Raw genomic sequence first — 15,317 nt, 5'->3', positions numbered from 1 at the left:
CCAGGCCCGCGTAGAGCAGAGTGGAGAAGTGCGATCACAGAGCCTGCCGAGGCTATAAATGACTTTGATTTGTTGTTTAAATAGGGGGCCTACAAAACCTAGGCCCAGGGCCCCAGGGCCTGATGGCAGGTTAAGGCGGGCTCGTCAGTAGGCTATGTGTATGAAACACATGACTTCAAAAACAGATATGTGCAGAAACATTGCATGCGATAGTCCATCTGCACCTTCTCTTCCCTCTCACACACGGCAAATGCCCCAGACCCCATGTATTTAGCTAGTTCAGAGAGAATAATCAACATTGAGCATAACAAGATAGAATCATAACACCTCTATCAGCTGACGCCAACAGGCAGGAACAGGGAAACAAAACACTGAGAGCACAGCAGCCAAGGTTACAGGTGCGTGTGCTCAGTCAGGACAGTATGAACTGATAAACTGGGTCAAAGTTATGGGCCTTGGAAAATATTTCCCCAACAGTAGTGATGGACTCATACCTGAATTTTAACAGTCACATTTCAACAGTCAGAACAACATATCACCTGAAGAACATATCTAGGATTAAAAAACTAATGTCACAACAGGACTTATAAAAGCTTGTCCATGCTGTCATCTTCAGTAGACTCGACTACTGCAATAGTGTATTCACAGGGCTGACAAAAAAATCCATCAGAAAGCTGCAGCTGATACAGAACGCTGCTGCTCGAGTCCTCACTAACATTAAAAGAGTGGATCACATCAGTCCGGTTCTGAAATCTTTACACTGGCTTCCAGTCGGCCAAATGATTGATTTTAAAGTTCTATTGCTAGTTTTTAAATCACTAAATGGTTTAGGACCAAAGTATATCAACGATCTCCTGCATAATTATGAACCATCAAGGTGTCTCAGGTCTTCTGGAACGGGTCTGCTCTCGGTTCCGAGAGTAAGAACAAAACATGGAGAAGCGGCGTTAAACTATTATGCCCAACCCGGTATCACGGCAAGACGTGAACATGTGACGATCTACCATGCTGGGAGACGTGAATATGTCACGGTTTCGTCCCTTCAAACGTGACAGTTACACGGTATTGTTAACATGGCCCAACCAGTGGAGAAATACCCGGAAGTGCCTAGCAAATGGTCTACCGCGCCTATTGGTCGGTTTTTATTGTCAAAATTAGATGTTTTTAATTTATTTTTTAATCATCACACTTGATTTCGCCGATTTTCTTGTTGCCCTAGCTGGTCGACACCTCTTTTAGCAGAAACAAAGGCTACATTAATGTATTAAATCGATGTTAATCCATGTGTGTGGAGGTGAGGATGTGGAATTAACGGACGTGACGTTGTGTGATTGCGTTGCCAGGCAACGCAATTTACAAACTCTTCAACTACAACCCTAATTATATTTTAAAACATTTTAGAAGGCCTCACGAAATACTTTAATGTAAATTAAAATGTAAATGTGTAATGTGGTGATTGACATTATTCACCCACGGATCTATGGGTTGGGGGTATTGTTCCGCACGGACATTTTAGTTAAACGGACTTACTGTTGATGTGAAATCCGAAAAAAAATACGTTATACACCATAACGGTGCACAGCTGATATAAAAGGACTTGTAGTTTTTAAAGATATTACTGATTTTCTTTGAATATAAGAATGTAAATACTGAGTTGAGAGAATAGTCAGGGGATTTGGGTGATGGGAGACACATCTATGGATTCAGAATTTCAATAGCTTACTGTTAAATGACGGATATACCTTTCTGTCTGTGATGTTTTACAAATCAGATATTATAAGTAAAACATGTGAAATAATATAGCAATATCCTGTACAATTATGTGAAAACATGAATAAAACTACACATCTTCAGATGTTATACATACACAAGTGTCCTACACTAATAATACAAAGTTATTATGGCTGTGTGTACCTTGTGTGCACCGCCTAGTGGTTAAAGCACGTTATTGAATTAGTTGTGTATATGATATGTCAATGATCCTTAGAAAATCTTGAAATCTTGAAAGGGATATGCAAAATAGCCATTATATACAGTCTTTAATTAACTATTAGTAGAGAATAACGAGTAATGAATATACTTTATAGGGATCTGCAGATAAATGTTTAGTCTTCTCAAGCAGCAACTATCAAATATCTCTTCTGATTGTTGGCACTTGACAATCACCGTTCCCTGAATTTTACTCAGGTGTAACTAAAGCCTGATTTAAGGGTTGTTTATATTTCACATCATTAATCAGAATCTGCAAAGTAACTAAAATAAATGTAGTGGAGTAAAAATACCAGGTTAACCTCTGAATTGTAGTGGAGTAGAATTGCTGTTTTGTTTAGTAATGGATATTGAATATGGAATAAAGGTTTTGACAAGACCTGGTGTAACAATAATCAAAAAGGACATTAAAAGAGCTCCAGATGTCAATGATCTAAACAAAACAGCACACCTGAAATGTAATAAATACTTTATTAAGGGCAGTGAATTCGTTTTTCTGTATGTTTTTCAAATCAGTGTTATACAGTAAGTGTCATAGACAGTGTTACATTGCTATTATTATCCTTAAAATATATAAAACAAAACCATTTATGATCTTTTTTTTTGGGTGGTTTACTAATGACAGTTAATTCTGTTTCTGCTATTGATGGTTTCATTTTTGTGAAAAATAATAAAATAATCAAATTCAATAAAGTGCTTTAACCACTAGATGTGCCTTTCTATCAGCTGTGCACCGTTATGGTGTAAATACAGCCTATCTACCAATTGGATCAAATATAAAAGTCAGCCGAATTAGTATTGATACTGCAAGGAGACGTATTGTGTGAAAATAAATGTAAGATGTGGTTTAATTGCTGATATATTTATGATCCACATCACGTTTTCAGTTTTGGCGGCAGTGCTTCCTGTTTGTCCAGAAGTCTTCTAATCAGGGCTCTATAAATACAGAACTACGGCAGATATGTCATATTTCGCACTACGTCACGTCCGTTAATTCCACATCCTCACCTCCACACACATGGATTAACATCGATTTAATACATTAATGTAGCCTTTGTTTCTGCTAAAAGAGGTGTCGACCAGCTAGGGCAACAAGAAAATCGGCGAAATCAAGTGTGATGATTAAAAAATAAATTAAAAACATCTAATTTTGACAATAAAAACCGACCAATAGGCGCGGTAGACCATTTGCTAGGCACTTCCGGGTATTTCTCCACTGGTTGGGCCATGTTAACAATACCGTGTAACTGTCACGTTTGAAGGGACGAAACCGTGACATATTCACGTCTCCCAGCATGGTAGATCGTCACATGTTCACGTCTTGCCGTGATACCGGGTTGATTATGCCCCCACAATCTGGAACAAACAGCCTGAATCATGCACGTCCGCAGAAACTCTTACTACTTTCAAATCGAGACTGAAAACATATATTTTTGCCGCTGCTTTTAATTGAACTGCTTTTAATTGAACTGCTCATATTCACACTGCAGTTTGCTTTTTATTCATGTTGTGTATAACTGTTGTGTTTATCTTATTATCTTTGCCTTTTAAATGCCTGTTGTCATAGGCGGAGTTTGATATTTGCGCTTGGGGGGGCAAACCTTTTTTACTGACGTCAGTACACAGTCCCAACTATTGCGTGGGGTGCTACCAGTGGCGGCGCCAGAGTATTTTTGTTGGGTAATCTATGGTAGGGCTAACCCATACAGTGGTGGGGCTCAAGTCAGTATTTGCAATGTAATTACATACACGCTATATTTACCCCCTTGACAGTGAAACGCCACGCGTGAGGTTTAGATTATTTCCCTGTCTCAATCAAAATGGAACTGTATGAAATAAAACGGCACATTTGTCTTGTAGTAAATAAAAAGGGATCACTGTGAACGTGACGTATGATAGTACACGTTGAAGATCCAATGGGGATACTGAATGGCAGTCCCGATTGACCTCAATCAGTAATGCATAACGCAGACCCAACGTTTCATTGCTCTGATTGGCTGTAGGTCTATTCAAATTGGATTTGGAGGCATTTTGATCTGACCCGCGCTGATATTATAACGCCAGAGAATTTCCACACCTTTAGTGTATAAAACTCCCCCACTACTTAGACTATTCCTTGCACCCCTCTTCTAGCATAACCCCGAATGGTCTCAACCATATTGCATCAGTAACGTGCACTTGTTACAGCAGGATCAGTTTGTGTGTTGTGGACAAGACCCGTATATTTTCGCAAGCCGAGTTCTCAACATTTTGCTTATTAATTAATTGAATTTGCTTACTTTAACATCATTTTTCATGGTGGGGCTGAGGTGGGGCTAAGCCATTTCTTGGTATGGCTGTAGCCTACCCCAGCCATACCCTGGCGCCGCCACTGGGTGCTACGGATACAGTAGCAATAAAGCCAGCGTTCACCGCACTGAGTATGACTTTTCCACATACGAACACAACTCGTCCCGTCATGCACGCCTCATGCCCGCTGTACACACACACACGCTCATATGGAAGGGGCGGTCTCTCCCCCCAACAACAGTGCATTACATAACTGTAAAACTTATCATAACTGTGCACATCTTATACTTATTTGATAACTACTATATCCCTTGGTTACTTGAACACGCTACAATATTATTAACCAGTGTCCTACCTTATTAAAATATTGATATACGAAATATTTGTATTGGAACAGTTTTAGACGTAGTAATGCTGTAACATATTTCAGCCACCAGGGGGGGCAATGCACTTTGAATTGTCGCGTACTGAAAGCTGCTATATAAATAAACTTGCCTTGCCTTGCTTTGCCAGGGACACAACGACATGCTGACTGCAGTGGGGTTTGAACCTGTGCTCCCCTGATCCGAACACCAACGCACTAATTCACTGCGCCACACGCCTCCACATATTTGACGAGGCTTAAGTGTTATTTGACAAAGATTAGTTGATCAACTGACTGTAGACTACCTTCTGCTTCAGATTGCACCTGACTGGTGTTGGTCTATTTGTTTATATGCCAACAAAGAAGCTACAATTGATATGAAATCAAAGATCAAAGTTGTTTCGATACCCTTATAGATGTCATTCTAACAAATGCAGCTCATAAGTATGTGTCTGTTGGTGTTTTTCCTAATGATATCAGCGACCATTGCACTATTGCTTGCGTTAGGAGCACTAAGTTGCCCAAAGCCAAGGGCCTTATTGTGCTCAGGCGCTGCTTCAAACACTTCTCTGAGCAGGCTTTCCTACACGATCTGGCGGAGGTTAAATGGCACTTCATAGCGTTAATTCCATCTGTCGATGTTGCCGTCCAATTTATTATTGATCGATTTTATCGAGTTAAGAATAGGAACACTCCATGGTTTAATAGAGAATTATCTGATCTCATTCATGATCGAAATAAGCAATGGTCCTTAGCTAGAAAGTCTAACACTAGTGATGACTGGCTTCTTTTTCGTGTCCTCAGAAATAAATGTTCAGCCCTTATTAAAAAAGCTAAAGCTGATTACTGATTGTTTTAATGACCATTCTAAATTCTGGAAAACAATTAAATCACTTCAGAACAAGAAGGTTTCTAGTTTCCCACAAAAACTGAAGGTCAGTGATTCTTTTATTTCAGATTCAGATGGTATGTCTAATGCCTTTAATGCTCACTTCAAAAAGGCTGGTCACATTTTTGATGAGCAAAGTCATGACTCTCTAAATGGTCGTACTCACAGCCATAGTCAAGAGATGAACTCCCCTGTTTTTGATTTCGCTTATTTCTCGGTCTCTGAAGTCTTACAGGGTTTGCACTCAATTGATCCTAAAAAGTCTGCCGGGCCTGGCGGCCTCGACCCGTTCTTTTTAAAAATTGCAGCTCAGATGATAGCACAACCAGTAACTGATATTTGTAATCTCTCCCTGTCCACTCACACACTGCCAGCTGTGCGGAAGCAAGCTCTGGTATCGCCCCTCTTGAAAGCTGGTGATCCCACTGAGTTGAATAACTATCGTCCTATCTCAAATCTTTCTGTGTTATCAAAGATTCTTGAGTCCCTTGTTTCGACTCAGCTAAAACTTTTTTTAAATTCACACAACATCCTTAACCCTATGCAATCTGGATTCAGATCAAAGCACAGTACTGTGACTGCCAGTCTGAAAGTCTTAGACGATATTAAGGCTGCTTTGGATAATAAATCAGTTTGTGTTGCATTGTTTATTGAGCTAGTCAAAGCATTTGACACTGTAGATCACCACATTATGTCTAATGTTATGTTGGTGTCTCGTTTCGGTCATAACGCCATTTGCTGGTTTCAGAGTTATCTAACCGACCGTACTCAATGCGTCAGGTTGGGTAGTACTGTCTCTGACCCTGTCACCTTGGAGAAGGGAGTTCCACAGGGCTCTATTTTGGGGCCCTTGCTCTTTTTATTATATGTAAACAATATTTGTAATCAGATGCAATTTTCTACCTATCATATGTATGCTGATGACACTATTGTATACTCGTGTGCTCCTTCTCTGGATATGGCCGTTTCCAATTTAAAATCAGATTTTATCACGCTGCAGCATGCGCTTCTTGATTCCAAACTGCTATTGAACAGTAAGAAAACCAAAGCAATGCTTTTTGCTCCCAAGTCAGCGTCCTCTTGCCTCTCCATTGACACCCTTGATGGCGTCTCCGTTGAGTTTGTCGATACATACAAATATCTGGGCTTTTGGTTGGACAGTAATCTGAACTTTAAACACCATATTGAAGTTCTAACAAAGAAATTGAAATTCACTCTTGGCTTCCTTTTCAGACTTAAATGTTGTTTTTCAACTTCATCCCGTAAAAGGTTGGTCTCTGGCTTATTCCTGTCCCAGCTGGACTACGGTGATACCATTTATAGAGTTGCCTGTCCCACTGTTTTGGCCAAACTTGACCCACTCTACCATGCTGCACTGCGTTATATATCAAATGCACCCTATAGGACTCATCATTGCAAACTGTATAGCCTAACTGGATGGTCCTCACTTACTATGCGTAGGATGCAGCATTGATTTTTATTAATGTATAAAGCCATTTCCAGTTTGTGACTCTTACAACATCAGAACCAGTGCCTGGATACGGTTCCAGGTACCTGCTGTGCGGACTGAGGCTGGAAAAAGGAGTCTTTTTCATTATGGTCCTTGGTCTTGGAATGACCTTCAATCACGCCTAAAACTGATGGCACTTGTCTCAATAAGTTGAAGTTGTCTGAAGTCCTTACCACCAGCTGCTCTTGCAGTATTAAGTAGTGTACCTTTCTTACTGTCCTAATGTGCACAATAATGTAGTGACTGCTTTTTCGTCTTTTGTTTTCTTAGTTATGTTCTCTGTATTTTATATGTTTGTGTAAATGTGTTATGTGTAACGTTGCTGCCTTCTTGGCCAGGTCAGCATTGTAAATGAGATTTTATCTCAATGCTTTTTTATCTGGTTAAATAAAGGTTAAATGCAAATAAATAAAAGTTTCGTAAAATATATTGCATATAAACCTTGTTTCAAGGCAGGCATTCAAAATTAAAATGACTTCAAAGCTAATTCCCTTTCTGCTGATATGGTCAATAATTAGTGTTTTCATAGATGAAAAATGCCAAACTTGTTCCACCTCTTCTTAAACACAGGAGACAAAACCATTTAGATCTACCTGTATTATTCTATTTTAGCTCGTATTTAGTTGTATTTTCTTGGCTTTTTAGTGACTGTTTTGAAAATGTATGTAAATGTAGTTTCAATGTGTTTCTTTTCACAATGTCTAAATGCTTTTTCTTTTTTGCAAAGAACTTTTAATTGCAAAGTTGTTGAAATGTGCTAAATAACCTTGTCTTACCTTGCCTAGAATAGACTTAGATACAATAGATCACCAGATCGTACATGTTGCCTCTCAGGGCCTCCGTACAATACATAGCTAGATTGATAACTACAGTGATGTACAGCTGTTGACAGAGATAAGAGAAGGGATTTGGATGTTACAAATATGCCACCCCTGAACAGTGTTTACTTGGTCACAGCCTGTAACTCATAACATGCAAACTATATAAATTCATTTATTTTGTATTTTCTTTGTGTTTCACTGAGTTTTGACTGACCTGGAATGCAGCTCAGTGCTTCCGTTGTTGTATTTGCTGCCTCGCTCCCACATGCCGTAGTCAGGCACCCTGTAGGCTCTCTCCACACAGAACACCAAGTTCTGGATGAAGGAAACCTGCACACAGAACACACACTTCAAACACAGCAACGCATGGAACATTAAGAATGGATTCACACAAACATGCAATCATAGATCCAGGGCTGTGGGAAAAAGACATGTTTCCATATTTTGCGCAGCCACACACAGCCTAACACACACAGCCTAACACACACAGCCTAACACACAATTACATACGTATACAGTACCAAGTGACCTTTGATATTGATCTGGGGTGAAGTGTGTCTCATTATATGGGTTAGTAAAATGGACAAGAAAGCTGATTCCTCATCAAGGCTCAAGGTCAAAGTGTCCCTGCAGCGTAGACACGGTGTAATTAAGTCGTAGAGTGTGACACTATGTGCGGCTGGAGCTCCATTGGCTTGTCAACTGCCCATGACACGACACTAAATCGACACATATGGACCTAAACGGCCATTTGAAGCTCAAGTTTAAACATCAGCGCTTTGCACATTAATTACAGACTCTCAGGAGCAGTGTCCTTGATTCCATCACCAAACAAAACGAATGGTTTTAAAGTCGAAATTAAAAGAATGAAGGCGTTTGTTGTATCTATAATCAGGCTTGCACCGGCTGTGGATGTCAAATCAATAAGCACATCTAAAAAAAAAAGAAGCGAAAAGAGAGAGAATGTGCGATGACTTAAAGGCCTTGAATCATTAAAAAGACTGTGTGTGCGTGTGGGCTTGACTGATGGGAGATTTAATCTGAAATGACAAAGTAGAGGGGAGAAAAGAGAGGCAGATAGAACCTGTGTAGGACTTAAATAGGACATTCTCTGAAGGGAAAAAGGAGAATCTTCTCTTATTTGGGGTTTTAGGAACGTCGTGATCAACGAGGGGAAACTTTTAGTATCTTAATGGTATCTTAATGAATGTTACTCCCCTCCAGCTAAAAACAAGAATATCCATCTCGCTACAACTGGACGATCCCTGCCAGTAGCCGTCTTTGGAGGTGGTTTGCACACACTCAGAGGCATACATGTGATGCTGCTTTAACCCAATGCCCACAGCATTGTTGGAAAATGCCTACACCTGTATAATGTGAAAAACACAGGCAGCAGATACACACAGGCTAATGAGATGCTGCGTTTCATGCTGCATGAGACAGAAAAAGGCATCTGGAAGGAGGTCGATAGTGCATCTTCTCAAAGGACACGCAGCAGCCTCTCTATACCTCCTACCTCGAGAAGAGGGAACAAAAATACTGCAATGCAGCTTCCAGTATACGCCAATGGACTTCACAAGCAGTGACAGCTAACAACGATTTGATTAGTCCAAATTAAATGCGTTAAACCAGTAAGGACACCATTTTTTATTTAAATTGATCTGATTTTAGTCATTAAAAGGATGTAGGGGTGCAGACTGCCTTAGTTTGAATTATCTAATAGTACTGTATAAGCAGTGTTTTCATATGCAAATGAAGGCTTGCTGTTGTAAAAATGTGCCATTGGGAGTGAGAAATGTAAGGGAAATGTGAGTTATTAGGGAGGGTTTTGAGTAGAAAAAGAGAAGATTGCACACACATTTTTTCAGGAACAGTTTTTTGTTAATAAAAGGATGTACTGTATGAGCGTGCAGACTGCCTAAATTAGAATTATGCAATATTTTAAGCAGCGTTTTAACATGCAAATTAAGGCTTGCATTGTCTTTTTTTTTGCTTCAGGGAGTGAGAAATGAAGTGAAATTAGAGTTATTAGGGAGGGTTTTGTATAACCAAAGTGAAGACTGCATGCGCTAATTGGTTCACAGCAAAATGTTTCAGCATGTCCTTCCTTTCTTAAGATAAGCCCAATCTAGTAAACAAACGGAATCCTTTAACCAGCGGCACACATTTCCCCGCTCTGTGGCGGTAAGTAAAGCTGCGAACACTATACAAACTAACAGAATTAATGAAACTGCTCCTCGGGGCCCCACAATAAACAGCACACTGTGTAAACTTAACAGCCAAGTTGTTTTATTAAGAGACAAACGTAAAGAAGACAAAAACCGACAGCGGGGAGATATATCAAACTCGAAGAAATCCATTTATAGAAAGCTTTTCTGTAATGATTGGGGTTGGTGTCCTGCCAAATTAGACATTACCGCTGGATTCCCAGGAGGACATTTAAGCCTCCACAATGAAATCATCGAAACGTTTCTACGTTGAAAGTCAATTGAGTGGATCAGCAAAAACATAAATGTGAGGTGAGCTATAAAAGTGAGATACTGCCCCCCAGATCCAGCGTTTGTGTCTACTCTAGGATATCTGCAGGGGATTTAGGGTACATCTAACTGCATAATTGTAAACGTAGGAATCAATACGCTGCAAAAACAATACGCTGCAAAAAGCTCAAAACACAACAGAAACGGGGACACTAACAAGTGATCCACACAACTGTCATTGTTGTTAGAAAGTTACCTAAAACGTCTCATTTTAATAATGTGATCACATGATTCCTTCCGAAATGTCTAAGTTAGCTAGGTTTGCTAGCCCCAAAAATGTCAACGAGCGCTCAGTTCCGAGCTGTGTCCCGTTTCAGTTTGTTTTGAGCTTCTTTCAATGTTTTATATTTGCAGGGTTTTTTCTTTTGCAGCGCCTTTAGTTGAACCTTCATATGTTTTGCCAAGTTTTTGATTGCTTTCTAAATGCTGCCCATGTGTTGTCAAGTTGGTCAAGACGTTTCTTCATTTGCTAGTGTTTTGGCCATTTTTAGTTTGCACCAACTGCCACTGTAAGGGGAGACAGGTTTCTTGTAAATGTCAGAATGCCGTTTTAAGATGCTCTATAATATGTTACTGTAAAGCAAAACTATTTTGTTTGTATTGTATGTATTTTACAGTAACAGTATTTAAATGATTAAGACATATGTTGACAGAAGATATTACAATTGTTCCCAAATATGTGTCATCTTCTATCAAACAAGCAGAAGCAAGTGGTCAATTTACATGCAGTGTATCTGGTTTTCACTCAATACAAAAAAGCAATGAACATCTAAATGTACAGCAAGGAAATTATGTTCTGCATGGGAGAATGTATTCCTGTTCAATGTGTGATTATCTTAAAGATGATATAAGTTGTTTTAAACTGTCTGGGGCTTAAGATGGATACTGATTGCTGTACAAGTCAAACCAATGGGGAGTAAATCCCTGCTGTCCGGAATCAATCACCCCTGCAGTCATTTCAGCTGGTTGTTTACCTCATCGGTGTTGTAAATGATCTGCAGACCTGAGCAGATCATCTCCACCAGGTACAGCAGGAACAGAGAGACGGCATCGATCTGCAGCAATGACAGAGGGAAGGGCAGAGTGGATGAGATACCATTAAAAACAATGACCGTCATTTGTAAACTGCGAGATACTTCCAGATGTGTCAATACGGCTGTCTCTGATTGGGACTGAGGCGTGAGCTTTATATGAGCGATTAAGCCTTTGCCTTTGGCATTGGAACTGGAATCATCAATAAAGGCAATTTACTTCATGGGGAAGTTGTTGCAGAATAAATCACAGCCAGGGACTAAATGTACTTTTCAGTGAGTGTTTAACATCTTTACAGCTTTCATGATTTATGAGGGTTTCTGTTTGTCACAAAAGTATGATTCTCTATCCATCTCTCTTTGATGTATTAGCCTTTCTTCACTGTAGGAAAGCAGTCTCCATCCCAACGTTTCACACCAAATTGACCTTTGTCAATACCACTGACAGAAGAATAAGCCGTTTTAGAGCCAATTTAATGCACATCAACCTCTGAGGACAAGTCAATAATCCAGTTGAACATGCATGCCAAGTAGATCAATGAAGAAGTACATATTTCATGGGCTTTTCCTTTGTTTGCACTCAAACAAACCTCAATATTAATTGTAAATGTACATCTTTGAACATTTTGTTTGGTGTTCTGGATGAAAATGGTCTACAGATAATAAATACATTTATTTTCTGTTGGGTCAAATACTTATTTTTTAGTTCAATCAAGGAGTTATCTTAAATAATCCTTTTTAAATAATACATTGCAATTACTTTACTAAAAGAAACATTACAAATTGGCAACAACCCAACACAAAATAAGAGATTAATGGCTCTAACGAAGAATGGGACTATTTGGAATAATAAATATGTTCCGCATGTCATGTGTGTTTTTGGATCTTGGGTGTATCAGACTGTCTACCTACTTATTTGAACGGGATTATTAAAATGTATTTTGTGTGAGCTGGCATTGTCATCTCATCATACTGTCATGTCATTCATGTGTGTCTCTTGCCTGTACCGAGTCAACACATATTTTAAAAACTCATTTTCATTGGCTGACCTGCAGGTGGTGGTAGTCGCTGTAGGAGTGCACCTCGTCCCCGGTGTCTACATTGAACACAGAGTGCAGGCACTTGGAGGGGTTGGGGTCCTGTTTGAACTGCTCCACCTGGGAGAGACATGCACAGAGACAGATGGTCAAGGTTAAGCAGGAGGCAGGGGAAGAGGAAGGGAAGGAGACACATGTATTTTCTCACCACAGTTCAGTATATCACAGTAGCAGACTTGAACTCATCAAAACAACACATTATATGGAAACATGTGTATTAAGAAAATGGTAATGATCTCGCCTAATCTCAGTGCGATGTTTTGGGCAGAAACAAAGTTATACATTTATAAAGTACATGTTGTCATTTTTAGTAAGCCTTATCGCCTTCAAAGGTTTTTGCATCATTGGCCGACTATTCTTTATTACCATCAAGCATATTGCAAGTGATCTGATGGAAAACTATACTTATGCACCTCTTCCTTTGCCATTGTCCATGTCATTGTGATTTGTAGTAATGTGTTTTTATTACATGTACAGCACTTTGGCTCGACCAAAAATCGCTTTTAAATGTGCTATATAAATAAAACCTGATTTGATTTGATTTGATTTGATTCCTTGCTCTGTTCAGGCTTTGGAAACCCGTAATAAGGCACTTTGTCCAAACACTGGTCATTTTAGATGCAGCATCGGAATTCCTGCATTGGAATAAACTGCAAACATGGAAAAAAGGAAGTCTGACCTATCAAAAACTGAGAGATTCTGCTAAATCTGTATTGCGTTTCGCACCCCCGGTTGAATGTTATGCACCCTCTATTCAAAAAAGAGAAGGGAGCGAAAAATACAAACAACAAATTGTGTCAGGTGCGCGTGACATGCTTCGCTGCGCGTGCATCATTTCCAAAGTGCTTCCACAGCAGTGACACACATCTGTGGATGATCATATACAAAAACTTCACAGGTTTGGTAACGATGCAGCCATCAACGCATCTAAGCTTATTATGGGATGTCATCAAATGCCGTTGGCATGGCGACAGATCATTCACCATCAAGTTAGTTCAAAGGTTTGCAGTTCAAATATTCTGCTGCTTTTCCAAACCTTTTTACTCTCTTTTCTTCACTCATCACACATTCAAGCCCCCAGTGTTCATGTATCATTTCAATCTAAATTCTTCACTTTCTTCTTACACATTACATTTCAGCATAGCAGTTTAGCGTCAGATTTTCATGCATAAAGCATTCCCACTAGCAATTTCTTCAGGAATTGCATTCTCTAGTTTTCATTGCTGTTGCCGGCCGCTACAACTACAACTGTAATCTCAGATGCACCCCAAGTCATTTTGTTCTGGAACCGAGCCTGCTAAAAGTGTACCTTTTAATAACAGATGTGGCTATGGTATGGCTACAGTTAGCAAAATGATTAACTGTTAGCAAAATGTTTCTCCATCTCTGTATGGATGCTGGAAAGAGGAAGCTAGTATTTTATCTAAAAGGGCTTTATTGGTTTGCAGAGCATACAGGACTATTATTATTTCAGAAATGCTGCTATATAAGGGCATCGGGACTACAATCATGATCGGAATGAAATGATTGAGTAGTACTCTGCAGGATAAGGACTTTACTTTTAAATGATGGCGTATTTTTTTGCCTTTCCGAAAAGAAAAAAAAGCCTAGCATGGAGTACCACTTACGATGATGAAAAGGTTCTTGTGTATTTTCTTTCCGAAAGCACCAAAACACAGGACTACATGGATCCATAAACACTCTGGCACATAATGTTTTTTCTCAGATAAAATAGGCTGGCAATAAGTCTGTCCTATGAGTCAAATGTGGCTGATGTACTGTCAATGCATAACAATCTTCTCTGAAACAGCAAAGGGTCACGTTGAGGGCAACCAAACTATTACTTGCTTCACGACAAACACATAAAAACCCAGAACAAGATGTTAGTGTTTTGTGTTGAGCGTATTGTAGGAGTGTGTGTGTGTGTGTGTGTGTGTGTGTGTGTGTGTGTGTGTGTGTGTGTGTGTGTGTGTGTGTGTGTGTGTGTGTGTGTGTGTGTGTGTGTGTGTTTGCTACATCGACATGAATGCACCCTAAATTACAGCTGGGCCGCCAGCCCCGTCGCACAGAGTTATAAATAATTGGCCCTTTGTCCCATTTTACCTCATTTGTTTCTCTTTTCTTCGCCTCTTCAGCTGCTCTCTCCATCATCAAGCCCCCTCCCCTCACTTCTACCGCTTCTCTCCCAGTACTTTCTATTTCTTTATTGCTTTTTTTCTATAGATTCTGTTCTCCTTTCCTCTGCCACACTTCTTCTATCCACCTTTTTCTCTTTGTACCTCTCCTCTCTCCGGCAGGTCATAATGGAGACCCTTTGTCCCACTTTTACTCAAACTGCTCCACTTCCTGCTATCCCACATCGCCTAATAAGGGTGTGGTGTGTGTGATAATGGGAATGAAAGAGCTACCTCTGTACAGAGCTAAAAATAGGTGCTGCTGTTTATGTTTCTATAAAACCCATTTCTGTGAAGGGGTCTCTCTAATTCTCGCTCCAGCAGAGCCACGGTGTCAAGTGGCCCCACTCGGGATATCGTGAGAGGGCCCAGATCTTGCTTATTGTTTGGAGTGCTGCAATGCGCCAATATGACTTTCAAATTGATGAAACACTTCAAAGTGTGCTCCTCGGTCTGCTTTCATGCATTTATATCACATTTATTACAAACACAAAACTCTTGGATCTCTTTAAACCAATAACTAGGCCATTCCTAGTCATAGCTGTTTACAAAGGAGATTGTTTTTTTCCAAACAACTTATGGTAAAGAGACAGAGTGAGAGAACAGATGTTCAGAA

At 39.8% G+C, this 15,317-nt stretch overlaps 1 protein-coding gene across 4 annotated transcripts in view; it reads right to left on the bottom strand.

Moving 5' to 3' along the window:
- The window catches only part of phkb (phosphorylase kinase, beta), a 155,487-nt gene that overhangs the window by 101,325 nt on the left and 38,845 nt on the right, over nt 1-15,317 (bottom strand). For all 4 annotated transcript variants that reach the window (XM_034132728.1, XM_034132730.1, XM_034132727.1 and 1 more), the window contains 3 exons: nt 12,480-12,587; nt 11,374-11,454; nt 8,077-8,192 (listed from right to left, as the gene is read on the bottom strand). In XM_034132728.1, the coding sequence (XP_033988619.1) occupies nt 8,077-8,192; nt 11,374-11,454; nt 12,480-12,587 (305 nt within the window). The remainder of the gene's footprint in view (nt 1-8,076; nt 8,193-11,373; nt 11,455-12,479; nt 12,588-15,317) is intronic.

This window comes from Trematomus bernacchii, unplaced genomic scaffold (assembly GCF_902827165.1).
Source record: "Trematomus bernacchii unplaced genomic scaffold, fTreBer1.1, whole genome shotgun sequence".
NCBI lineage: Eukaryota > Metazoa > Chordata > Actinopteri > Perciformes > Nototheniidae > Trematomus > Trematomus bernacchii.
This window is presented reverse-complemented; position numbering and strand designations above follow the sequence as displayed.